The sequence below is a fragment of the Pristiophorus japonicus genome, chromosome 2, assembly GCF_044704955.1.
Source record: "Pristiophorus japonicus isolate sPriJap1 chromosome 2, sPriJap1.hap1, whole genome shotgun sequence".
Classification (NCBI taxonomy): Eukaryota; Metazoa; Chordata; class Chondrichthyes; family Pristiophoridae; genus Pristiophorus; species Pristiophorus japonicus.
Window position 1 is genome coordinate 234,661,073 of NC_091978.1, and position 27,969 is coordinate 234,689,041.

At 43.7% G+C, this 27,969-nt stretch overlaps 1 protein-coding gene across 1 annotated transcript in view; it reads left to right on the forward strand.

Annotated features, from left to right (window-relative positions):
- The window catches only part of prkg2 (protein kinase cGMP-dependent 2), a 173,822-nt gene that overhangs the window by 59,150 nt on the left and 86,703 nt on the right, over positions 1-27,969 (forward strand). Inside the window, exons 7-9 of the mRNA XM_070863894.1 lie at positions 21,151-21,245; positions 22,876-22,944; positions 24,303-24,401. Of these exons, the coding sequence (XP_070719995.1) occupies positions 21,151-21,245; positions 22,876-22,944; positions 24,303-24,401 (263 nt within the window). The remainder of the gene's footprint in view (positions 1-21,150; positions 21,246-22,875; positions 22,945-24,302; positions 24,402-27,969) is intronic.

Below are 27,969 nucleotides of genomic sequence, written 5' to 3' on the forward strand. Positions count from 1 at the left end.
AATTAATGTCCTGCAGGTTCATTTACTTTTGCCTCATTACATGCTATCTGGCTGCATATTGGTTCAGTTTGTCACAAATGTCTGTAGTTGAATAAAATATCTTCCACATGGTAATGTATATTATTCTTAATAAATCACTAATATTTTTGAAAACTGTGATCTAAGCTTCTTTGTCTTTAAGAGCACAATTTGCCTATTTTAAAAGGTGGCTCTCGCCTTGGTGTCACTCTGCGCACTCCATCCACTCCTGATTTTGTTGAAGTTTCAGTTAGCTCCATAAGTACAAAAAGAGTGTCTCCACATGAGAACACAGGAACTGTGTGACCTAACTTGAGTACAGATTGCCCTGTCAGCATAGGATTTAATTCAGCACTTTGATGCTGCTATTCCTTACAGAACTTCCTCACTCTAATATTGGCTTAAGTGCCTTCTTCTCTTGCTCATAGGAAGTTTCAGAATCAGCATTAGTTTGATTTTTCTAGGATTTTAACTTGTATAGGACTTTTACCCAAAACAAAACAAAGATTATATACTTGACATTGTTGAAAAGTTAAACTACTTTTCCTTTAATGACACCAGTGATAAAGTACAGATACCGCTCAATAGTCATAAAGTAAATGGGGAACCTGATCAGTAGTTTCATTTTCTAACAAACATAGCTGTTTAATATTAAACTTTACTGAAATATCCTTGCTCCACAAAGCCATAAAATGTCCTGACGTTGGTCGTTAGTTTATACTAGTTCAGAACCTCAAGGTTCCTTTGCCATTATCATATTTGTAATGATATGTTGGCCCAGAATTTACAGTTCTGATGACAGTGAACTGACAGCGTTCGCAATCATTTCCCCTTTGAAACTGTCCGCAGCTTCAGGATTTAGTGCATACGCAGCCTAATGCGGAAATCCTGAAAATGCAGTCTGTCATTCGCTGCTCCTCCACAGGCTGCACTGTGCCATGGCCATTCCTTCCCCAAACCCACAGAGCCGGTACTCAGTGCAATTTCTCATATTATTGAAACAGATGTAAACTTCGGCTCTTCTTCAGTAATTACGCTGTTAAAAACACCATTAAAAGTTAAACTCAAAGGGATTTGGTGTAACTATGGTTTTAACACTGTATTGACTGATAAACAAAAGTTATGGCCCTGAAAATCTAATTTTAATTTTGTGCAGTATCAAATTGATCCATTTTAATAAAAAAATAAAATTTTAAAGAAATGTTTTAAAGATTTTTTTTTAAGTTTGTTAATCTTTATTTCAGGTTTGCCTTTTCCTGCTGTGAGAGTCGCATCGTTTTTCTGCTCTCTAACATTTTTAAAAAGTTAGAATTTCAAGAGCTTACCCACTTCCTGGTTCACAGTCTGTGAGAATTCTGCATCTTGATTGGCTGCTTAGACAGCTTGTTAGCATTACAGCAACTCACACTAAGGGATTCTCACTTTGCTATGTTGATTTGAATTACACATCGGAAAACCCAAACTTCTCGATACAAAGCTTGCGAGATCATTGTGCGAAGCTCCTAAAAAGTCCCATTTAAATATGTTAATAAGAGACTCGCCTCTCATGGCGGGACACTCGAACACCCAAATACCACCAGCGTAAAAATGGCAGTGGGCGCGTGTGCAACAGGTTGCGTTCTGTGTATTTTACTTTCAAACCCCTGCCCTACCCAGTCCTGCCTGTTGTGGGAGGTTAATATCAAAGCCCTAATCTCTTCAATTTCCTTTATAAACTGCTTTGCTTAACATCTCCCCTTCTTTAAAACCCTTCCAAAAAAATAATTTTTTCAACCAAACTTTTAGCCACCACTCCTTCTTAAATGATAAGGGGATAAGGGGTTATGGGGAGCGGGCAGGGAAATGGAGCTGAATCCATGATCAGAACAGCCATGATCTTATTAAATGGCGGAGCAGGCTCGAGGGGCCGTATGGCCTACTCCTGCTCCTATTTCTTATCTTATCTTATATTGGTTTCCATCCCTGGCTCAGCATCACTTTTCCATATATCTATCTGTGTAATGCCTTGGAATTATTTTAAACTTTAAAGGCACTGCATAGATGCAAGTTATTGTGGTAAGGAAAGCCAACTTTTATTTTAACTGTGAATTTTTGTAAATTTGTAAATTATCTGACACAGGGAATAAGCTCTGCTTTGTCACAGACCCATGTGATCTTACTTTTAAGTGAAGCACTGAATAAGGAGCAGTCTACACTTTCTTGAGCAGACCCACCTGCCTCTTCATCTTCTGATAGCTGAATCCTTCAGTCTCAAACTGAAAAGTGATATCAGCCATCACAGCCAAATAAGCATTTCTGAACCTCCTTTAGTATCCAACAAAATTTCAGGAGATGGTTGATTTCTCTTTCCCAGAGAAACTTCTGTGTATACTTTTAATCCTGATAATTCTTTACGAAGCAAGTTACTGTTAACCAAACAATGCTTCTAGTGTCTGCACAGGGTCTCTGAAAACATATGCTGTTCAACAATGTCTAAAAAGTTCCCTATTGAAGAATCAGAGGCCTTGTAACCATTTAGTTTAAGAGAGCAATCCCAAATATATGCTCCAAGATGGCCTTCCACAGTCTTTATGCTCACAGACTTACTTGAACAGTGGCAGAAAACTGGATACAACGGGGAATTGCCCTGCAGATAAGTTATGTGGAACAATCCTGCTAGAAGATAGTGAAGTTGAAATCAGATATTACTTCTATAAACAAGTGGATCCCTTCAGCATCATCAAAAGCTAATAATAATTGGTATATATTAATGAGCCAAGAATTTCCTAAGACTACAAAAAGGATTGTAGAAATGCATCAGAGCCTATTAAATTCTGATCATGGGAAGTGAGCTTAAGGTAATCAGTTATTGCTTCAAAGCAGAAAGGATAATTAGTAGAATGTAATGGAAGAGCAGATAACTTGGAAAAGAGCACGAGGGACCCAACTTGATAGTGCTACAAAACTAGAATAAGGATAAATATCAAATAATTCACTTTCATCAGAAGAGGTAGAATTTGCATACCATGCACAATTTCCAGTTTTCATAAGCTTGGGCATTTATCACCAAACAGGCTCTTAAGCTAATAATTGACCTCTTGGGGTTGAAAGCGATTTCATCAGTTCTGTTTTGAAGCTGCTTTGGCAGCTGTTCCACCTCAGGCAAAATGTAAGGTCACCTGATCACCATTACATACATTCTCTAAGCACTAATGCATGGATTTAGAGAGGCAGTTTTCAGGCAGGATGAGAGTTGGCAGTTGTCACTTATGTTATAGTTTGTCATTTCTTCAATTTGTTTTAATAATCTTTTCGTACAGCTGGTTTGAAAGCCTCTTTAAAATTTGTGTGGAAGATGTGACCTAAAGGAGAAATCAAAAATTATTCCCTCAACATAAGAAATCGAGCCCTTAACCTCTCAATTATAGTCTAAAACTGGCCTTAACATTGGTCCGTAGATTTTGGCCCAGATTTTGCAGTAAAAGTAATGGTGAGGCTATCAGCGCTCAACATTATTAAAAAGTAAATCGGACAGCAACTTCCAGTGACCACATATCCACAGTTAAATGCGGAAATCAGGAAGTTGCTGTCTGAGTTTCCATGCTCCTCCAGAAGTTTCGCTATACATGGCGAGTATCTCAACAAAAGACTCGATATTAAAACACATGAAACGGTGTGAAGTTGCGGTACTTATGTGATTGATATACACACTAAACTCGACAGAAAAAGTTAAGGTTTGTCCATTTCAGTCTAAGTAAATTTTAACAGTGTGGTAAGTCTTAATTACTGCCAAACAACCTCTCTGGAACTGAAAATTAACTTTTACAAGTGTGGCGTCTCATTCCTCAGATTTTAATTATTGTTGGAAATTAAAAAAATACTTTTAAATGTTTTTTTAAAAAGACTTTTTCTTTCTGTCTCTTTGATCTCTCTCTCTCTCTTTTAATCCCATCTACCTTTTCTCCTTTCCCTCTCTTTATTTCACTTTCAGTACATGATATGGTATTGAATCTAACTTACAATTCCTGGTTCAGAATCTGTGCTGCTCAGTAAAGATTCTTCACTGATTGGTTATGCCCTGTTCACACAGGTCCGAGATCCTGTGTAGAGGGTGCTGTGCTGAAATGGATTTATAATTGTAATATAGAGCTCCACCTAGTGTACTACTGCTCTGCCTGGTGGACTACTGTGGTAAGGCAACTAATCATGTAAATACAATAAAAGCATCACGTGACAAGGTCTCCTGACAAGTTCCTTTAGAGCTATCTTGTATGTATGTGTTTGTGATGTCGTAAGGAATAGATCACATTGCTAATTGAGGATCGGATAATTGGATTCCCTAGCTGAAATTTTTGTTAGTGATTGATCCAGCCAACCAACAGAGAGAATTGAAGCGGTTCTTTGTTTTGCAGAACAGCTAAAAATCGAAGGTAAATTACAAGCACATTTGGCTAAACTATCAGAGTCCAGATGGCTGCGCCTATGAAAATAATAGGGCATTTGGGTGAGTTCCATCATGACCAAGAGACTTTTGGAGCATATGTGGAGCAGCTAGAAATGTTTTTCGCGGCAAATAGTATCGTCAAAGTCCCCGATGATGAAAACCGTAATCGGATGCTGTTAGAAAGAAAACGGGCTATTTTCTTGACTGAAGCAGGCCCCGAAGTGTATGAAACCCTGAAAAATATGCTTGTTCCTGTCAAGCCAAAAGCCATGCCACTGACAGAGAATCTAACCAAGTTAGAACAGCAATACAGTCCTGAGCCCCTGGAAATTGCTGAAAGTTATTGTTTTGGAATGCAAAATCAATTAATCAATGAGAGTATCAGTGAATACATTGTAGCATTAAAAAAGCTATCCATTCAATGTCATTTCGGAAACTTTCAAGACCGAGCATTGCATAACTGCTTTGTTTATGGGATGAAAAATGAAGCAATCAGAAGAAAGTTGTTGACAATCCCTAGCTTGACTTTTGATTTAGCTTGTCAGACAGCTATGTCAATGGATATGGCCGAAGAATACTCCAGACACCCGAGGTGAATCGCCTGCAGGTTAAAAGTAAAAGTCAGTTGGGCCCCAAGGCCTCAGCAACTGACCAAGGTAACAAGACATTAAAGTCATGCTATCGGTGTCTGGGACAATGCATTGTTCAGAGTTGTCCATATTTGAAGGCAGAATGTTTCTACGGCAAGAAAAGTGGGCATCTTGCAAAGGCATGCAGACTGAAGAGTAAACTGATGTTCAATGCTAGAAATTTAAATCGCCAGACACTACATAGCATTGAAGAGAAGCAACAGGATGAAGAGGATCTGAAGCTGCATGTCATCAGGAGCAGAAGGGTACCTAACAACGATTCGTGAAGTATCGTCATCCAAGTAGATGTTGCAAGAACCAAGATACTAATGGAAATCGACACTGGTGCATCCATGAGTGTAGTATCAGAATTGCTATATCTTGAAAAGTGGGGTGATTTTCCACTGGAGAAGTTCAAGATAGAGCTGCGAGGCTACTCAGGAGAACAAATCCCTGTTGTAGGATGTATCACCATACCGGTGAAATATAAGGATCAGCTTCAGAGATTGCTTCTCTTAGTAATGGAAGGAGACAAGCCTGCCTTAATAGGTAGAAATTGGTTGGGATCACTGAAGCTAGATTGGAATGAGATTTTTCGTGTTGAAATGAGATTTGTGTCAAAGGATGAAGTCATCAAACAGTATCCAAAGGTGTTCCGCAAAACAGGTTTCAATCCAAGATTTCAAGGCAAGTGTCAGAGTGCAGAAGGACACTTGACCAGTTTATTGCAAGCCACGTCCCATACCATACGCCCATACTCTGGTACATAGAAACATAGAAACATAGAAAATAGGTGCAGGAGTAGGCCATTCAGCCCTTCAAGCCTGTTATATCATTCAATAAGATCATGGCTGATCATTCACCTTAGTACCCCTTTCCTGCTTTCTCTCCATACCTCTTGATCCCTTTAGCCGTAAAAGCCACATCTAACTTCCTCTTGAATATATCCAACGAACCGGCATCAGCAACTCTCTGCAGGAGGGAATTCAACAAGTTAACAATGCTCTGAGTGAAGAAGTTTCTCCTCATCTCAGTATCTCAGTCCTAAATGGCTTACCCCATATCCTTATACTGTGTCCCCTGGGTCTGGACTTCCCCAACATCAGGAACATTCTTCCTGCATCTAACCTGTCCAGTCCCGTCAGAATTTTATATGTTTCTATGAGATCCCCTCTCATCCTTCTAAACTCCAGTGAATAAAGGCCCAGTAGATCCAATCTGTCCTCATATGTCAGTCCAGCCATCCCGGGAATCAATCTGGTGAACCTTCGCTGCACTCCCTCAATAGCAAGAATGTCCTTCCTCAGATTAGGAGACCAAAACTGAACACAATAATCCAGGTGTGGCCTCACCAAGGCCCTGTACAACTGCAGTAAGACCTCCCTGCTCCTATACTTAAAAGCCTTAGCTATGAAGGCCAAAATACCATTTGCCGCCTTCACCGCTTGCTGTACCTGCATGTCAACTTTCAATGACTGATGTACCATGACACCCAGGTCTCGTTGCACCTCCCCTTTTCCTAATCTGCCACCATTCAGATAATATTCTGCCTTCGTGTTTTTGCCCCCAAAGTGGATAATCTCACATTTATCCACATTATACTGCATCTGCCATGCATTTGCCCACTCACCTAACCTGTCTAAGTCACCCTGCAACCTCTTAGCATCCTCCTCACAGTTCACACCGCTACCCAGCTTAGTGTCATGTGCAAACTTGGAGAAATTACACTCAATTCCTTCATCTAAATCATTAATGTATATTGTAAATAGCTGGGGTCCCAGCACTGAGCCCTGCGGCACCCCACTAGTCACTGCCTGCCATTCTGAAAAGGACTTGTTTATCCTGACTCTCTGCTTCCTGTCTGCCAATCAGTTCTTTATCCATTTCAGTACATTACCCCCAATACCGTGTGCTTTAATTTTGCACACCAATCTCTTGTGTGGTATCTTGTCAAAAGCCTTTTGAAAGTCCAAATACACCACATCCACTGGTTCTCCCTTGTCCACTTCACTAGTTACATCCTCAAAAAATTCCAGAAGATTTGTCAAGCATGATTTCCCTTTCATAAATCCATGTTGACTTGGACCGATCCTGTCACTGCTTTCCAAATGCGTTGTTATTTCATCTTTAATAATTGATTCCAACATTTTCCCCACTACTGATGCCAGGCTAACCGGTCTATAATTAACCGTTTTCTCTCTCCCTCCTTTTTTAAAAAGTGGTGTTACATTAGCTACCCTCCAGTCCATAAGAACTGATCCAGAGTCGATAGACTGTTGGAAAATGATCACCAATGCATCCACTATTTCGAGGGCCACTTCCTTAAGTACTCTGAGATGCAGACTCTCAGGCCCCCGGGATTTATCACCGTTCAATCCCATCAATTTCCCTAACACAATTTCTCGCCTAATAAGGATATCCTTCAGTTCCTCCTTCTCACTAGACCCTCAGTCCCCTCGTACTTCTGGAAGGTTATTTGTGTCTTCCTTCGTGAAGACAGAACCAAAGTATTTGTTCAACTGGTCTGCCATTTCTTTGTTCCCCATTATAAATTCACCTGAATCTGACTGCAAGGGACCTACATTTGTCTTCACTAATCTTTTTCTCTTCACATATCTATAGAAGCTTTTGCAGTCAGTTTTTATGTTCCCGGCAAGCTTCCTCTCATACACTATTTTCCCCCTCCTAATTAAACCCTTTGTCCTCCTGTGCTGAATTCTAAATTTGTCCCAGTCCTCAGGTTTGCTGCTTTTTCTGGCCAATTTATATGCCTCTTCCTTGGATTTAACACTATCCTTAATTTTCCTTATTAGCCAGGGTTGAGCCACCGTTCCCGTTTTATTTTTACGCCAGACAGGGATGTGCAATTGTTGAAGTTCATCCATGTGATCTTTAAATGTTTGCCTTTGCCTATCCACTGTCAACCCTTTAAGTATCATTTGCCAGTCTATTCTAGCTAATTCAAGTCTCATATCATCGAAGTTACCTTTCCTTAAGTTCACGACCCTAGTCTCTGAATTAACTGTGTCACTCTCCATCTTGATAAGGAATTCTACCATATTATGATCACTCTTCCCCAAGGGATCTCATACAACAAGATTGCTAATTCGTCCTTTCTATTACACATCACACAATTTAGGATGGCCAACCCTCTAGTTGATTCCTCGACATATTGGTCCAGAAAACCATCCCTAATACACTCCAGGAAATCCTCCTCCATCGTATTGCTACCAGTTTGGTTAATCCAATCTATATGTAGATTAAAGTTGCCCATGATTCCTGCTATACGTTTATTGCACGCATCCCTAATTTCTTGCTTGATGCTGTTCCCAACCTCACTACTACTGTTTGGTGGCCTGTACACAACTCCCACTAGTGTTTTCTGCCCTTTGGTATTCCGCAGCTCTACCCATACAGATTCCATATCATCTAAGCTAATGTCCTTCCTTACTATTGTGTTAAATTCCTCTTTAACCAGCAATGCTACTCCACTTCTTTTTCCTTTCTGTCTATCCTTCCTGAATGTTGAATACCACTGGATGTTGAGTTCCCAGCCTTGGTCACCATGGAGCCATGTCTCTGTGAAGCCAATTATATCATACTCATTAATTGCTGCCTGTGCAGTTAATTCAACCACCTTATTACGAATGCTCCTTGCATTGAGGCACAGAGCCTTCAGGCTCATCTTTTTAACACACTTTTCTCTTTTAGAATTTTGCTGCAATGTGGACCTTTTTGATTTTTGCCTTGGGTTTCTCTGCCCTCCACTTTTCCTTTTCTTCTTTCTATCTTTTGCTTCTGCCCCTATTTTACTTCCCTCTGTCTCCCTGCATAGGTTCCCATCCCCCTGCCATATTAGTTTAACCCCTCCCCAACAGCACTCGCAAACACTTCCCCTCGGACATTGGTTCCGGTCCTGCCCAGGTGCAGACCGTCTGGTTTGTACTGGTCCCACCTCCCCCAGAATCGATTCCAATGTCCCAGGAATTTGAATCCCTCTCTTCTGCAACACTCCTCAAGCCACGTATTCATCTGAGCTATTCTGCAATTCCTACTCTGACTAGCCCATGGCACAGGTAGCAATCCTGAGATTACTACCTTTGAGGTCCTACTTTTTAATTTAACTCCTAGCTCCCTAATTTCAGCTTGTAGGACATCATTCTGTATTTTACCTATATCGTTGGTACCTATATGCACCATGCATCGGTTAAGGTCTTGACGATGGTTTGGAGTTTCGACCTCCAAGTGTGGGCAAATACAAGCGTCGTCTGCATACTGTAATTCAATGACAGAGGATGGGACGACCTTGGATCTGGACTGGAAACGACAGAGATTGAACAATTTCCCATTTGTTCTGTAGATTAGCTCCACTCCAGCGGTGAGCTTATTGAGGGTGAGATGGAACATTGCAGCAAGGAAGATTGAGAAGAGCATTGGTGCGATGACACAGCCTTGCTCGACCCCAGTCCATAGGTGAATTGGGTTTGTGGTAGATCCATTGGTCAGGATCACGGCTGGCATGTCTTTGTGGAGCAGATGGAGGGTGGTGACAAACTTTTGAGGGCAGCCAAATATGAGAAAGACATTCCATAATCCCTCACGGTTAACTGTGTCGAAGGCCTATGTGAGGTCAAAGAAGGCCATGTACAGAGGTTGGCTTAGTTTGTCAGAATTTGTCCTTAAGACAAAGGTCCTCTACCAACCTGCCCCCGCTACACAGAACTGCCTCCCGATTATCAAAATCCATGACGAGGCCTTGGACAACGTGGACCATTTTCCATAACTCGGGAGCCTACTGTCAACAAGGGCAGATATCGATGACAAAGTTCAACATCGCCTTCAATGTGTCAGTGTAGCCTTCATCACCTGAGGAAGAGAGTGTTTGAAGACCAGGACCTCAAACCCGGCACCAAGCTCATGGTCTACAGAGCAGTAGTGATACCCGCCCTCCTATATGCTTCAGAGATATGAACTATGTACAGCAGGCACCTCAAAGCAAAGGAGAAGTACCACCAACACTGTCTCCGTAAGATCCTGCAAATCCATTGGCAGGATAGGAAAACATTCCCAGCATTTACCACACCCGATCAGCTCCGATGGATGGGCCACATCATCTGCATGCCCAACACTAGACTCCCAAAACAAGTGCTCTACTCAGAGCTCCGACATGGCAAGCGAGTCCCAGGTGGGCAGAGGAAACGCTTCAAGGACACCCTCAAAGCCTCCTTGATAAAGTGCCACCGACATCTGGGAATGCCTGGCCCAAGATCACTCAAAGTGGAGGAGAAGCATCCGGGAAGGCGCCAACACCTCAAAGCTCTTCGCTGGAGCAAACGGAAGCCAAGCGGAAGGCGAGTAAGACAACCCAAACACCCCATCCACCCATCCCTTCAACCACCGTCTGCCCCACCTGTGACAGAGACTGTAGGTCCCACATTGGACTCATCAGTCACCTGAGAACTCATATTAATGTGAAAGCAAGTCATCCTCGGCTCCGAAGGACTGCCTAAGAGAGCCATACGTACTCAAGGAGAAAATTGAGCAAGATCTCAAAAGACTAGAAACTGAGAACATTATCTCGAGGTAATTGTGCTACACCCATTGTCGTACCTAAGTCAGATGGTAAGGTCAGGTTGTATGGTGATTATATGGTAAACCAGGTTCTCGAGGGTAATCCACCCAATACATTGCCAAATGTACAAGATTTGTTCACAATGCTGACAGATGGCCAGATCTTCTCAAAGTTAGATGTGACAAATGCCTACTTACAACTTGAACTAGATGAGGAGTCAAGCTTGACTATAAATACTCATCTAGGCCTATATCAATTTAATAGGCTACCAGTTGGAGTGTCTTCTGTCCCCGTCATATTCCGGGGTGATGAACCAGATTTTGTAAGGTATTGAAGGGGTATTATTTAGATACTAATTTCAGCATCAAACAGGCAAATCCATAATAATGTATTGAATCAAGTGCTCAAATGGCTAGAGAAGCACAGAGTACGAGTAACTGCTCACAAGTGTGAACAATTTCAAAACTCAATGGAGTACTTAGGGTACAGAGTAGACAAAGATGGTTAACATCCAACCAAGTGAAAGCTGGATGCAATTAGAAATGCACCCACTCCCGAGAATGTTATTTAATTTCGAACAGTTTTTGGTCTTTTGAACTATTATGGGAAGTTCCGACCAAATTTGGCTACAGTGTTACATCCACTGAATGAGCTTTTGAAAAAACAGGTCCATTGGAAGTGGTCAGAAGAATGCGACGCAGCATTCAAGGAGTGTCAAATCCAGTTGGTAGAGAGCACCATGTTAGTTCACTATGATGTATCTAAGGAGATCAAGCTAGCATGTGACGCATTTCCGTATGAAGTAGGGGCAGTGATCTCTCATGTACAAGTTAGTGGGGAGGAGAGACCAATTGCTTTTGCTTCACGTACTCTCAATGCAGGTGAGCGTAATTATGTGCAGATCGAAAGGGAAGCTCCGGCATTGATTTTTGGGGTCAAGAAGTTCCTCAAATACTTCGTAATTGTCCCATTGTTTATGATCATAAGCCCCTGACCGAAATCCTCCATCCAAAGTCCCCAGTTCCTACCTTAGCTTCAGCCAGAATGCAGAGATGGGCTTTGATTTTGTCAGCATATACTTATGATATTGAGTACAGACAGTCAGCTAATCACAGTAATGCTGATGCTATGTCCAGGTTGCCATCCCTATCACATGTTACAAAAGGGAAGAAGTGTTCTATTTTTCCTACATTGATAAACTGCCAGTCACAGCTGAAGAGATTGGTAGAGCAACCAAACATGACCTAGTGATGTCAAAGGTGTATGATTACACAGCAAATGACTGGCCAAACCAGGTATCCAAGGAAGATATTCGTCGATACTTTGTTCTTGGGATTAATTATCAATGGATAAAAATTGTATCGTGGGGTGCAAGAATAGTTATTCCAAATAAATTCAGGTCCAAATCGTTAGGAGATCTTCATGACCAGCACCTGGGAATGTGCGTGACCAAAAGTTTTGCACGCAGTTACTTATGGTGGCAAGGTCTAGATAAAGATACAGGGCTAGAATTTGCAGTCTTTCACCGAACGATTTCTCGGCAGTATTGGCTGTTTTGGGCGAGAACTGAGTCGGCAAAAAATTCCCTACCTGAGGCATGTCGGCAGTTTCGAAGTACCGCTGAGGAGAGGACCGCTGGTGTGCAATGTCCACAGATCGTCCTGGCACGATCTTTGGCTGAGTGGGGATCCATAGGTAAGGATAAAAAAATATATTTTAAACCACCCACGAGGACAGTGGAGCTGGGCAGTAGTTAAATAGGTCTGCAAGAAAAAGGTAAGTGATTGTTTTTTTACTATTTATTTTCAAAATCTGTTAGGGTGATTTAATTTAAAAATGTCTCAGGAATGTTTTGGGGATTTTTTAGTTCGGTTTTTTGAAAAATTATTTTAATTCTTTATTTGGTGTTAAGCCCAACCCGCAACCTCGGTGTAAATTTTTATAGATTTTTAAATTTTTCGCCCATTTTCTTTAGTCACCGCCCAATCTAGCCAAAATTGCACTTTTCCACACAGATTGGGGATGCAAGGCCCATATTTATCACTGGCCGGATATAAAAAAAAAATTTCAGTAAGTTTTCGCTGGCGATTATCCTCCCAGCCATAGCATTTTTTTGGGTGGCAATCGGGCGTTGGCGGGCATTGGGGAAATTCTAACCCATAGAGTACATTGTTAGTCAGTGTACAACATGTCAATCAGTGAGCAAGAAACCACTATCAGTACCATTACAGCCATGGAATTGGCCTCCCAGGGTGTGGCTAAGGTTACACGTAGAAGGAGAACAATTGTTCATTATGATTGATAGCCATTGAAAGTGGGTAGAGAGAGATGTTTCTGATGCGGAAAATAACAACAAGTAAAACATTAGACAATTTGCGAAGATTGTTTTCTTCATATGGTCTCCCAGAAGAAATTGTGTCTGATAATGGGCTGCAATTTTTTTCAAAAGAATTTGCACAGTTCATGAGCAAAAATAGTGTGAAACATACCAAGGTTCCACCATACCATCCTGCTTCAAACGGTGCAGCAGAGCACACAGTACAAAACGTAAAATGTGCCCTCATCCAGCAAATGTTGGATCCAAATCCAAAGAAAGGGCAGTTGTTGTTGAACCACAAACAAACAAATTTTCTAATTACTTATCGTAATACTCCTTATGCAACTGGTAGAACACCAGCAGAGTTATTTCTCAAATGACAGCCACGAACCAGGTTCTCATTGTTAAAGCCAAACTTGGCACAATCAAGACAGAAAGAGAATCATGATAGAGGGAGAGTAAGAGAAAGAAGTGTGAAATTGAATCAGAAGGTTAGAGTGAAAAACCATAGTTAAAATGGTTACTAGGAAGAGTAGTGAAGATATGTGGTCCTCACATATATTTGGTCAAGGTTAGGTTTGTTCACATTGCTTATATTTTACCTATACATGTGGAAGAAGTTGAAAGTTGGAATGATCCGATTTTTTCTGATGTGTCAGGTAATCTTGTTACAAGTAGAGTACTAGTAGCAAATCCTACATCAGATGTAGTAAGACCAAGCCCAAGAGAAAGTCAGAATTTAAGTCAGAATCCACATCAGGTAGACAAACAGTCTGAAGTTGCAGAGAGTCTAAATGTAAATCAAAGCATTTTCCTTGGAGGAAAACTCTCCTCAGGCTCAGCCTAGAATGAGTCTAAGTTCGACACCGAGTTTGGAAAGTTCTGTTCGAGAGCGAAAGTAGCCTCTTCGAAACAGAAAACAAGTGATTAAGTTTGATGTGTAAATATGGTAAAATGATTACATATCACTTATTGTGTATAACCATGCAAGTTATGTAAGATGATTATTTGTTATGATTACTTCTTCATTAAGGAGGGAGAAGTGTAATGTAGAGCTCCATCTAGTGGACTACTGTGGAAATTCAAGTGCTCATGTAAATACAATAAAAGCATCATGTGACAAGGTCACCTGCCAAATTCCTGTCGCGCCATCTTGTATGTGTGTGTTTGTGATATCGTGAGGAATACATCACAGTAATCACGGCAAGTTCGACTGCAAAAGCCCAGAGAAAGTATGTGTTCAAGTGTAAGTGTAATGAAGGGCTGGCACCTTGTGTCCACCACTGACCACAAAATGCGAGCCAAAATAAACTGCTTTATAGTTATTGGAGCATATTTACAGAAAGTGTACTACCAACTTCACAAGAGCTACCAAGGGAAACATGGGATACTCCAAAAATCCGGTTATCTTACCTGTAAATGGGGCTAAGGATAAGTGACTGTGGAAGCAAATCCCTCCTTTAAATAAACAAATTACTTCAATGAGTTGCGCTCAGCAGCTGTGGAAGAATTCAGTCGTAACTAACAAAAATACACCACATCTCTTTGCAGTATTTTATGTATCCATATTGTGTACCCATGTAATTTGGGCATAAAGTATATACTGCGGACATTATATTAAATATAACAACGATGATTGGCACTTTCATTACAATGTTTTACGTAAATGATAATATATAATAGCAACTATCATAAGCAGTTTGCAAAGATTAGATTGTAAATTCAATACATCAAATGATACAGACTATGCTGACGTAAAGGCATGCTAATTAAAGTTGTTTTTGTTTCTGCTCATTTTTGAGCCTTGAATTCTAAGGACAGATTATCCTTTCCTGAGCCTGGGGCTATTGGATCGATGAGCGCAACAAATACTAGAAAATCAAAGAGGAGTGCGCAGGCTTGATTTCAATAGAAAATTGGGAGAGATGTATAATGGGTGCCTGAATCAATATTGCCTGTTTTACATATTTGCTCAAAGTCACAATTACCCCTAAGGAGTTCTGTCCAATTTTCTGTTCATTTAAATTAATGGATGAAAAATTAGGGGGGCATCCCTAGTGATGTATACTCTTCCTGATTTTCCTGCATTTGCTGTACCCATGTGATCACTCACCCCTTGCACAGGAACAGGAAGATCTGCCTCATAATCTGGAGAAAGTCACGTTAAAAGTTGCTGTCGTTTTAAGAGTCAAAATAATTTATTCATTTTAACATCAAAAAATAATTAGTCATTATGTTACGTATTCAGGAAAATTATCATTCAGTATATAAATTGTAAGGTTAAGTAACAAGGGTGATAGAAGAGTCTGAGAACGCAAAGGGCCTGATAATAACTCAGAGCTGGGAAAAGAGCGGGGAGGAAGGAATTTTGGACAGGAAATCCAGAATTAAGTGTTTCCCGCAAGTTCTGTTGAATTTAACAACAGGGCCTGTTTTAAATTTTTTCTAAAGATTCCCTGCCCGATAGCCAGCCACATTGATAACCTGACTGTATGTCGGGCTAGAAATCAGCTGGGGAGTGGATATCAGGTAAGTACAATGTCGCAGAGGGAGGTGAGGGAAATCGGACACCATGGGAGGGAGGAGGGAATCGGATATCACGGGGAGGTGAGGGAAATCTGACACCGCGAGGGGAAGGGGGAATCGGACACCACGGGGGGGGCGGGGGGGCAATCGGACACCACGGGGGGTGGGGGAATCGGATATCACGGGGAGGTGAGGGAAATTGGACACCGCGGAGGGAGGGGGGAATCGGATATCACGGGGAGGTGAGGGAAATCGGACACCGTGGAGGGAGGGCGGTATCAGACACCATGGGGGGGAGGGGATAATCGGACACTGCAGGGGGAGGGGAATCGGATATCACGGGGAGGGGGAATCGGATATCACCGAGAGGGGGAATCGGATATCATGGGGAGGTGAGGGAAATCGGACACTGCGGGCGGAGGGGGAATCGGATATCACGGGGAGGGGGAATCGGATATCATGGGGAGGTGAGGGAAATCGGACACTGCGGGGTGAGGGGGAATCGGATATCATGGGTGTTGTGTATCTGTAAAGCATGCACTCCCATGTTTCGCCACCAGGGAGCGCATCCCCTGAAGTCCCAAGGAATCCCAGCATCCCTTGGGAGCACTGTACATAAGCCGGCCCCTAAGCCCTGTTACTCACTCTGGAGTGTCTTATTAAAGACTGAGGTCACTGTTACTTTAACCTCCCTGTGTGCAGCCTCATCTGTGTTAGGAACACAATAACTGGCGACGAGTATACGAATCCAACGCAAAGATGCAGCAAACTGTGGGCATCCTGGAGAAGTTCTCGGAGGGTGAGGACTGGGAAGCCTATGTCGAACGGCTAGACCAGTACTTTGTAGCCAATAAGCTGGACGGAGAAGGAAGCGCTGCAAAAAGGACAGTGGTCCTCCTCACAGTCTGCGGGGCACCGACCTACAGCCTCATGAAGAATCTTCTGGCTCCGGTGAAACCCACAGATGAGTCATATGAGGAGCTGTGTACACTGGTTCAGGAGCATCTTAACCCGAGGGAGAGCGTGCTGATGGCGAGGTATCGGTTCTACACGTGCCAGCGATCTGAAGGTCAGAAAGTGGCGAGTTATGTCGCCAAGCTAAGGCGACTTGCAGGGCAATGTGAGTTTGATGGCTATCTGGAGCAGATGCTCAGAGACTTTTTTGTACTGGGCATTGGCCACGAGACCATCCTACGAAAACTTTTGACTGTAGAGACACCAACCCTCAGTAAGGCCATTGCGATAGCACAGGCGTTTATGTCCACCAGTGATAACACCAAACAAATCTCTCAGCACACAAGTGATCGCAATGTTTATAAATTAACTGGAACTGTGTTTGCGAGCAGAAATGTAAAGGGTAGAAACCACGAGTCTGCAACTGCCAGCAGGCCTCAGGTGACCCAGATGACTCAGAGTCCGCAACAAAGGATGAATACAAGGCAATTCACATCTTGTTGGCGTTGTGGAGGCTTCCATTTAGCCTATTCATGCTGCTTCAAAGAGCTGTGGAACAATGGGGCACCTCCAACGAGCTTGCAGACGAGCTGCAAGCTCTGCAAAACCTGCTAACAACCATGTGGCAGAAGAAGATCGGTCCATGGTGGATCAAATCAATTTCGAACCTCAGAGAGAGGAGGTAGATGCTGAAGGACACGTGGTGCACACATTTTCGATGAAATGTCCACCTATAATGCTAAAGTAAAATTGAATGGCTTACCCATAGCCATGGAACTGGACACTGGCCGTAGCCAATCCATCATGAGTAAAAAGATGTTTGAGAGACTGTGGTGCAACAAGGCACTCAGAACAGCCCTGAGCCCCATCCACACGAAACTGAGAACATACACCAAAGAGCTCATCACTGTCCTAGGCAGCGCCATGGTCAAGGTCAACTATGAGGGCATGGTGCATGAACTGCCACTCTGGATCGTCCCAGACGATGCCCCACACTGCTTGGAAGGAACTGGCTGGGCAAAATCCGCTGGAACTGGAATGACATCCGAGCACTATCACATGTCGATGAAGCCTCATGTACCCAGGTTCTTAACAAATTTCCTTCCCTTTTTCAGCTGGGCATTGGAAACTTTTCCAGGGCGAAGGTGCGGATCCACTTGGTCGCAGAGGCATGACCCATTCACCACAAGGCGCGAGCGGTACCTCACATGATGAGGGAGAGAGTGGAAATCGAGCTGGACAGGCTACAATGCGAGGGCATCATCTCCCCAGTGGAATTCAGCGAATGGGCCACCCAATTTTCCAGTACTCAAAAGTGATGGCACGGTCAGGATTTGCGGCGATTATAAAGTAACTATTAATCGTTTCTCGCTATAGGACCAATACCCGCTACCTAAGGCAGACGACCTATTTGCGATGCTGGCAGAAGGCAAGACGTTCACCAAGCTCGACCTGACTTCGGCCTACATGACGCAGGAGCTGGAGGAGTCTTCGAAGGGCCTCACCTGCATCAACACACACAAGGGACTGTCCATCTACAACAGATGCACGTTTGGAATTCGTTCGGCTGCAGCAATCTTCCAGAGAAACATGGAGAGCCTACTCAAGTCGGTACCACGTACGGTGATTTTTCAGTACGACATATTGGTCACGGGTCGGGACACCGTCGAGCACCTACAAAACCTGGAGGAGGTCCTCCAGCGACTGGATCGCATAGGGCTGCGGCTGAAGAGGTCAAAATGCGTCTTCATGGCAACAGAAGTGGAGTTTTGGGGGAGAAAGATCGCGGCAAACGGCATTCGGCCCACAGACACCAAGACAGAGGCTAGCAGGAACACGCCCAGGCCACAAAATGTCATGGAGCTGCGGTCGTTCCTGGGACTCCTCAACTATTTTGGTAACTTCCTACCGGGGTTAAGCACCCTCTTAGAGCCCCTACATGTGTTATTGCGTAAAGGTGAGAACTGGGCATGGGGAAAAAAAGCAAGTAATTGCTTTTGAGAAAGCCAGAAACATTCTATGCTCCAACAAGCTGCTTGTATTGTATAACCAGTGTAAAAGATTTGTGCTCGCATGTGATGCATCATCGTACGGAGTCGGGTGTGTATTACAACAAGCTAACATTGCGGGGAGGTTGCAACCTGTCGCCTATGCCTCCAGGAGCTTGTCTACGGCTGAGAGGGCCCACAGCATGATTGAGAAAGAGGTATTAGCATGTGTATTTGGGGTAAAGAAAATGCATCAGTACCTGTTTGGCCTCAAATTTGAGCTGGAAACCGATCACAAGCCCCTCATATCCCTGTTCGCTGAAAACAAGGGGATAAATACTAATGCCTCAGCCCACATACAAAGGTGGGCACTCGTGCTATCAGCACATAACTATACCACCCGCCACAGGCCAGGCACCAAGAACTGTGCGGATGCTCTCAGTCGGCTACCATTGCCCACCATGGGGGTGGAAATGGCGCAGCCTACAAACTTGTTGATGGTGGCGCAGCCCGCAGACTTGTTGATGGCCATGGAAGCATTTGAAAATGATAAATCACCTGTCATGGCCCGCCAGATTAGGACTTGGACCAGCCAAGATCCTCTGCTGTCCCTAGTAAAAAAAATTGTACTGCATGGGAGCTGGGCCAGCATCCCCGTGGAAATGCAAAAGGACGAGCTGTCCATTCAGGCAGACTGCCTGTTGTGGGGTAACCGCATAGTGCTACTCAAAAAGGGCAGGGAGACATCTCGGATCTCCACAGCACACACCCAGGTATAGTAGTGGTGAAAGCGATAGCCAGATCCCACATGTGGTGGCCCGGTATCGACTCTGACTTAAAGCCCTGTGTATGGCAATGCAGCGTGTGTGCTCAGTTGAACAATGCACCCAGAGAGGCACCACTAAGTTTGTGGTCCTGGCCCTCCAGACCATGGTCGAGGATCCATGTCGACTATACGGGCCCGTTTCTCGGTAAAATGTTCCTGGTGATGGTGGATACTTTTTCAAAATGGATTGAAGGTGAAATAATGTCAGGAACCACCGCCACCATTGAAAGCCTGAGGGCTATGTTTGCCACCCACGGCCTGCCTGACATACTGGTCAGTGACAACGGGCCATGTTTCACCAGTGCCGAATTTAAAGAATTCATGATCCGCAATGGGATCAAACATGTCACCTCGGCCCCGTTTAAACCAGCCTCCAATGGGCAGGCAGAGCAGGCAGTACAAACAATCAAACAGAGCCTCAAACGAGTCACAGAAGGCTCACGCCAAACCCGCCTATCCCGAGTACTGCTCAGCTACCGCACAAGACCCCACTCGCTCACAGAGGTGCTCCCGGCTGAGCTACTTGTGAAAAGGACACTTAAAAACCAGACTCTCGCTGGTTCACCCCAACCTGCATGATCAGGTAGAGAGCAGGCGGTAGCAACAAAATGTCAACGATGATCGCGCCACTGTGTCATGGGAATTTGATCTGAATGACCCTGTGTATGTGCTAAACTATGGACATGGTCCCAAGTGGATCGCGGGCACGGTGATAGCTAAAGAAGGGAGTAGGGTGTTTGTTGTCAAACTAGACAATGGGCAAATTTGCAGAAAGCACCTGGACCAAATGAGGCTGCGGTTCACAGACTGCCCTGAACAACCCACAGCAGACATCACTTTTTCGAGCCCACAACACACACCCAAAGGATCAACGACACCATGCTGGACCAGGAAATCGAACGCAACACGCCCAGCAGCCCAACAAGGCCAGGCTCACCCAGCAGCCCTGCAGGGCCAACAACATGCCAGCCCAGCGAGGGCACAGCCAACACACCAGAACAAACATTTGTACTGAGGCGGTCCACCAGGGAAAGAAAGGCTCCCCACCGCCTCACCTTGTAAATAGTTTTCACTTTGACTTTGGGGGGGGAGTGATGTTGTGCATCAGTAAAGCATGCACTCCCATGTTCTGCCACCAGGGAGCGCATCCCCTGAAGTGACCACTGTACATAAGCCGGCCTCTAAGGCCTGTTACTCACTCTGGAGTGTCTTAATAAAGACTGAGGTCTCTGTTACTTTAACCTCCCTGTGTGCAGTCTCATCTGTGTTAGGAACACAATAACGGGGGAGGGGGGAAATCAGACACCACGGGGGAGGGGGGGAATCGGATTTCACGGGGAGGGGGGAATCGAACACTGTGGGGGGAGGGGGGGTGGGGGGAATTGGACATCGCGAGAGGAGTCAGCTGATTATGGGGGTGTTTAGAAAGTAAGCTTGGTGGGCCGGGGGAAGTACTCCCGCTGCTCTTGGCGCACAAGCGGTGCAACAAATATGCTTAGCTCATGGATCCGGCCTTTCATACCTCCTTTCATCCGCTTGAATTCCCAAGGCCCGGGAATTTCGGACTGCTGGTTTTAATGATAAAACTTGAGTTAACATGGAGGCAGGCAGCTTCCTTAAAAGATTTTATTAACGGATCCGCTTCCTGAGAGTGGGTTAGTCATCGACCACCCCCGCTTCCCCCCCCCCCCCCGACCTGCCTCTGTTAAAAACCAGAAGTAGACGGGTTGGGGTCAGGTCTTCTGATTTTTATATTTTAAACTTTCTAACCACTTCTTTTCCCAGCTGCTCTGGGGTTAAAATTACACCCTTTGAAAGGCTGTTTAATTTTGAGTTTGCTAATGATGTTTCTTTGCATGATTTTCTAAATGTGCATCACCATTCTCTTTGACTTTAGGTGAAAGTCACTCAGAGCACTGATAATCATATGGAGCCTCAGCTGATCAAAGTCCTCCAGAGAGGTGATTACTTTGGAGAGAAAGCTCTTATCAGGTTAGTTTATTGAAAACCGATGTTTTGGGGAGAATTTTAATCCCAAAAACCGGGTGGATTGGGGTTTGATGGCAGGATAAAGAGTTAAAAATCTGAATCCCGTCTCCAACCCGCCCACTTCTGCTTCAAACGGAGACAGAACGGGTAACAGGCAGCTAACACACTCCCAGGAGACGGGTTGGCACTTTAAATATTATAATGAGGCTCCATGCCTCATGGTGATCCACTATTTTAAATTTAACTTGGGCATGCGGGTTTCCCTGGCCTCGGCGAACCTGCCAACTAAAGGGAGATGCGGACTGCTGGATCCAGGAGGTAAGTGCCTTTCCACTGACCTGCTGGATCTAGAGTCACTGTGCGGGGTTGGTGAGGCAATCAAAAACCTCACCCGACCCTTCTGATCTCCCCCGACCTCTCTCCCAAGGCCTCCGATCTCCCACTCCCCGCCTCCAGCCTCCGATCGTCGATCTCTGATTCCTCCCTCCAGCCTTCGATCTTTGGCCCCCAACCCCGCCTCCGACCTCCGATCCCCACTCCAATCCCTGACCCTCCACTCCGGCCCCCTGACACCCCCCCGGCCTCCAATCTACCTCCAGCCTTCTGACCTTTCCCCTACAGTGCCCGATCACCCTCCACACTGGAACTGCCAGAATCTGACCAGCTCGAAATTTAACTGAGCAAGCAGCAAGAACACCTGTCCAAAGTCAGTGGCATCCATTTTCCCATATATGCACATCAGATAACTTTTTAATGTTTCTTTATTTACCTTGTGGGGTCTCGGAGTGCTCCTCTGGGCTCCATAAGGAAAGTTTTGGCCTCCTCTGCCATGGACTCCCCTCTTCCCCCCCCCAACCCACCCTTTTCGATCGTGAAATGGCTCTGGTAGCTGATTCCACCACTTAACTGGTTTTGATGAGCAGCTGTGAAATTTTCTGCCACTTCCCACCAACTTCCTGCTAGGAACGGGATTTAAATGAGACCCTGGAGTTAAAAATGAGTTGGCCTAATTTCTGGAGTAGTGGCTGAGTTTCTAACTCCACCGTCCAAATCTGGCTTGGAGTTAAAATCGGGCCCCAGTTTTCCTTTGGGCCAGTTTTAGCCTAAACACCACCATACTGTATAAGCACTAGGACAGAAAAGGGTAGAAAGGATCCAAAAATGGAACAGACCCAACCATATTGCAGATCTCAAAATACTTATCAGCTTCTTCTCTCTAGGGTACTTCCACAGATTCTGTACTTCCATCAGGGAGTTCATTCAAAGGAAGCACAGGTTGGAGAACCAAAGAAAGTGCAGTTGCCTTATCTTCAACTTGCGCTCCTTTCAAATGCAGTTTCCAGCTGGGAGCGTGATTGGTAAATGTACCCACATAAATTAACACATCACTTTGTACTTTATATGGAGATCTAGCTGAAGTATTAATTAATCCCAGAGAATAAAAACTGATTAACAAGCCAATAAACTGGATCAGGTAGGAAAGACTGTGTGTGTAAGAGAACGCTTTGCTTGATGCATACATTATTCTGTTTGAAGGCACAAGAGTTGAGTTGTCAGGATGCCAGATCTCAGTGTATTTCAAAGCAGTGTTTGATGTGTTTCTGAAATATTTTTGATCTTTTATCTTTCACAGTGATGATGTCAGGTCAGCTAATATAATTGCTGATGAAAACAACGTGGAATGCCTTGTCATAGACAGAGAGTAAGTGTTGCATCTACTGGTAAACAGTGATCTTTTCAGTTGAATGATTGCAACTTTGGTAAACTCCTCATTTGCACATTATATGAAGGTGAAAGCACCTTTGTCACTTGGACTGTAATGGTTCTGGAAAAAGGTCCACTACCATCGCCTTCTAAAGGGCAACTAGGGATGGGCAATAAATACTGGCCTTGCCAGCGATGCCCATATCCCGAGAATGAATTTTTAAAAAACCTTTATTTTTTTCAGTGATCTGAAATTAAATTACACATAGCAGATGGTAAGAGGGTAAATATAATGCAGTACAATTCATGCACACAAAGGTAATTATTTAAAGTAATGACAAATAACTTGGAGGCATGAACTACGCAGTGAAACCATGGCTGAAGACACCTCTGCACAAACCCATCAAAGAAAGATACAGTGAGGCAGAGGGATAAACCTGGGCCCTCATTGAGCAGAACTGCGGGTGTTATGGCATTCCTTCAGATGCTTGCATTAGGAGGGGTCTTACAATATTCCCAGAGAAAGTTGTAAAAATTCTAACAGTATGATGCATGATGCACAATATTGTCATGGAACGAAGCCTCACCATGGATGTGGAAGAGAAGAAAGTGGGCAAGCCATGTAAAATCCCACAATGGTATGCAGCAGCAAACAAACCATTGCAGCGAGGGTGGCTGGTTCATGAGGGTCACATTGCAGAATTCAGTGGAAGAATCAGGCAATTAGCTACCTTTACTTTCTATTGGACATATTTACAATTACAAAGAAATGTTAGTTGCATTATTTGCTGAATTTTTGGTATGAAATTCTGTTTGATTTGCTTTTGGACTTCTGCCACCTTTTCTGACCAGTGAAAGAATGATAGACTACAAGGTAGATCAGAAGTGAAATCATTTTACTTGGTATTTCGGTCCAAGTGGTTTACGTTTTCAATGTGGCAATCCTCTTTCATTCCTGCTCCCCTGATATAAAATTGCTTGTACAAGAATTGAGCATGTCTGCAATTTGTGTCTGCATCATAAAAATCGTTGGAGGAAGTGAATTTAATCCCTTTCTTTGAAAAAGAAAATATAGTCCATATTGTTAGTAGTGTTACTTTTGTAATATTTTATAATAATACATGTTATTTTTAAATATATTATTTTAAATTCATGCACCCTGAAGTTTTCCTGGTTTCCCATCTTAACTCTGGCAGTTCCAGCAGAACCCATCAAAAACATTTCAGAGCTACTTTATTGATTGTCAGATGAAGAATATTTTAGATCTGATGAAGTAGGTTCAGAGCAATGAGATGATTCATGTTTGGAAAAACAATTATACGTTGTTTCCTTTCTTTATCTTGTTGCATGTGACAGAACATTCAATCAAACGGTTGGTACATTTGATGAACTCCAAAACTACCTTCAGGGCTATGTAGCAGAGTTGGCTAGAGATGATGAGAAAAGACATGCCAAGTAAGTCATACTTATCCTCAAGAATATATACGATAGTAAATGTAAAAATACAAACATTTAGCATTGTTTCAATATTTTTAATGTATTTAGGGCTGACACATTGCAGCACAATTACACCTCCTCCTGAGGAAAGTAAATATGTTGGTTTGAATTATTACGATATAAACCTAGGGGACGATTTTCCTCAGAGCTGCTCTCGCCTCACTACTGTATCATTGCGGAACTGCTGCGGAAATCCCGTTTGTGAGTAAATTGTGTGCACCGTACTTTCAGTGAAGTTACGGTGGTGGAGTGGACACTGTTCCGAGGAAAGTCCTGGCCGTAGAAATTACTATTGTTGATATTAGCATATGAACACGACATTCATTATGTCATCTTAAATGGGTTACACTCTGTTAAAATATAATGTCATACAAATGCAATCATTTATAGATAAGAACTTAAAAATATTTATTATACTTTACTTTATTTTTGCCTAATTCTTTTGCTAGAAAGTTATTTTCCTAATTTTTCTTTCTTCATCTGGGCACCTTCAGTCAAAATGGCAAACACACAGTCTGCTTCCAGGCTGCCTCAAAGCCCTGTAACCAACCATTGACTATTGTAGTCAATGGGAATCAGGAGGAAATCTCTCCCATGACTGGAGTCATACCGAGCACAAAGGAAGATGGTTGTGGTTGTTGGAGGTCAATCATTTCAGACTCAGAACATCGCTGCAGGAGTTCCTCAGGGCAGTGTATTAGGGCCAACCATCTTCATCTGCTTCATCAATGATCTTCCCTCCATCATAAGGTCAGAAGTGAGGCTATTTGTTGATGATTGCACAGTGTTCAGTTCCATTCACAACTCCTCAGATAATGAAGCAGTCCATGCCCGAATGCAGCAAGACCTGGATGACATTCAGGCTCAGGCTGATAAGTGGCAAGTAACATTCTCACAACACAAGTGTCAGGCAATGACTATCTCCAACAAGCGAGAGTCTAACCACCGTCCCATGACATTCAACAGCATTACCATCACCAAATCCCCCACCAATAACATCTTGGGGGTCACCATTGACCAAAAACGTAACTGGACCAGTCACATAAATACTGTGGCAACAAGAGCAGGTCAGACGCTGGGTATTCTCGGCGAGTGTCTCACCTCCTGATTCCCCAAAGCCTTTTCACCATCTACGAGGCACAAGTCAGGAGTGTGATGAAATTCTCTCCACTTGCCTGGATGAGTGCAGCTACAATAACACTCAAGAAACTCGACAACATCCAGGACATGGCAGCCTGCTTGATTGGCACACCATCCACCACCTTCAACATTCACTCCCTGCACTACCAGCACAAGTGGCTGTTGTGTGTACCATCTACAAGATGCACTGCGGCAACTCACCAAAGCTTCTTCAGCAGCACCTCCCAAGCCTGTGACCTCTATCCCATTGAAGGACAAGGCTGCAGAGGCATGGGATTACTATAACCTCCACATTCCCCTCCAAGTTACACACAATCCAGACTTGGAAATATATTGCTGTTCCTTCATCGTCGCTGGACCAAAATCTTGGAACTCCCTATCTAACAGTACTGTGGGAGTACCTTTGCCACACGGACTGCAGCGGCTCAAAAAGGCAGCTCACCCACCTGCTCAAGGGCAATTAGGGATGGGCAATAAATGCTGGCTTTTCCAGCATGCCCATATCCCAGCAACAAATTTTTAAAAAGGGCCAGTGATTGCCCAGGCTAGAACTTTTGCTCTGAATTTCCACTCCTCTCCACTCACTAGTAGATGCAACAGCCTTTCCTACTCAACATGGCTCAGGTTAGGAACTGAGTGGAGCAGGACTCGGTCTTGATTTATTCATAATCTATGACACATTGACCTAGAAATTCAAACCTTTAGTTCCGGCTGTTAAAGCCAGTTTTCAAGAAAAAATAGTAGTCACCTCACTTTAAAAAAAACATTTGTTCTGGGATGTGAGCCTCGCTGGCAAGGCCAGCACTTATTGCCCATCCCTAATTGCCCTTAAGAAGGTGGTGGTGCCACCGCTCGTGCCAGCCTCGTGGGTTCCGGGGCAATATCCCCCATTGGTGCAAAGGGTTTGGCTCGAGGCAATGGCATCATCGCCATGTGCGCCCTACCCAGAGTGAAAAGTAAAGGGCGCAAAGCAAACCCATTTTCGCCCGCAGAATTCCGAGACGCAAACAGATCTATAAACAGAGCCAATTTTAGCCCCTAGTCTCGTTCACCCATCACCCTTGTACCCCTGTACTTGCTGATGTGCACTGGCTCCCCGGTCAGGCAATATCTCAATTTTAAAATGCTCATCCTTGTTTTTAAATTCCTCCATGGTCTCATCTCTCAATATCTCTGTAACCTCCTCCAGCCCTACAACCAATCTTCCTCCTAATTTTTTTTTTGAGTGTGTGGTCCCTTTAATGGGCTGCGCAGCCCATTCAAGATTCCACGCATGCGCAACATTTACCATTTGAAAAGCATGTCTCATTTGCCTACAACTTTCTGAGATCTCTGCGCTCCTCCAATCTTACGTATCCCTGATTTTAATCGCCCTACCTTTGGCGGCTGGTGCCTAGGCCCTAAGCTCTGGAATTCCCTCCCAAAACTTCTTCACCCCCCCCCCACCCCACCACACACGCCCCCGCCAATCCCCCCCCCCACCATCCCCACCTGCCTCTACATTAAAATGCTCCTTAAAACCTACCTCCACCTAATATCTCTCTTTATGGCCCGCTGTCAAATTTTGTTTGATAACACTCCTGTGAAGCATCTTGGGAAGTTTCATTATATTAAAGCCGCTATGTAAATGCAAGTAGTTGTTGCTGTAAAATGGGTGCAGCATTAGCGAATTTCTCAGCGTAAGAGTGGCAATACTTGTCAATTTTTCTTATCTTTGGCCCAAGGACGCCAAAGTCCATTGTGTGCCTCCATGTTCCTCCTGGCTGAGATTAGCTAACTCAACACGGATCAAAGGTCAAACCTGATCTGTACATTGAGTACCACAATGACAGGTGCACGCACCCACTGATACTGGGGTGGAGCTCCTTTGTATAATCACTTGCTACACATAACACAGTACTTTTTTTTAGTGCAAACCAATATGTCACAATATTGTTTAATTATTAATGGCCTGAAGAGCAAATGATTATCAATTGACGTAGTGGCATTTTTGAACATCTACTATCACAGTGGTCCTGTCCCCAGGCCAATTAAAGCATTGATGTAAATTCTTCTAAAAGCTGACGACGAAATCAAACAGTCAGTGTGTGTTTCTAGTATAAAGACGTTTCTTTCAGTTGATTTTCACAAAGCTTGTTTGTAGTAAGGTTTGTGCTTCATATCTATTGATCTCTTGAAGCATCAAAGTTTAATGTGCACCTATTCAACCTTTGCCTTTACTCTTTACAACATACGCAGTTTGTGTATTGGATACAAATTCCAATCAGTGAAGGAGATCGCAGTTAATCTGTTACCATGATTTTGATATGCAAAATCTTTGCACCTTGGTCCTTATTTTTTGGGCGTTGTGCGAAACAACCTCAGAGCTGATGTTATATTCGTCTAA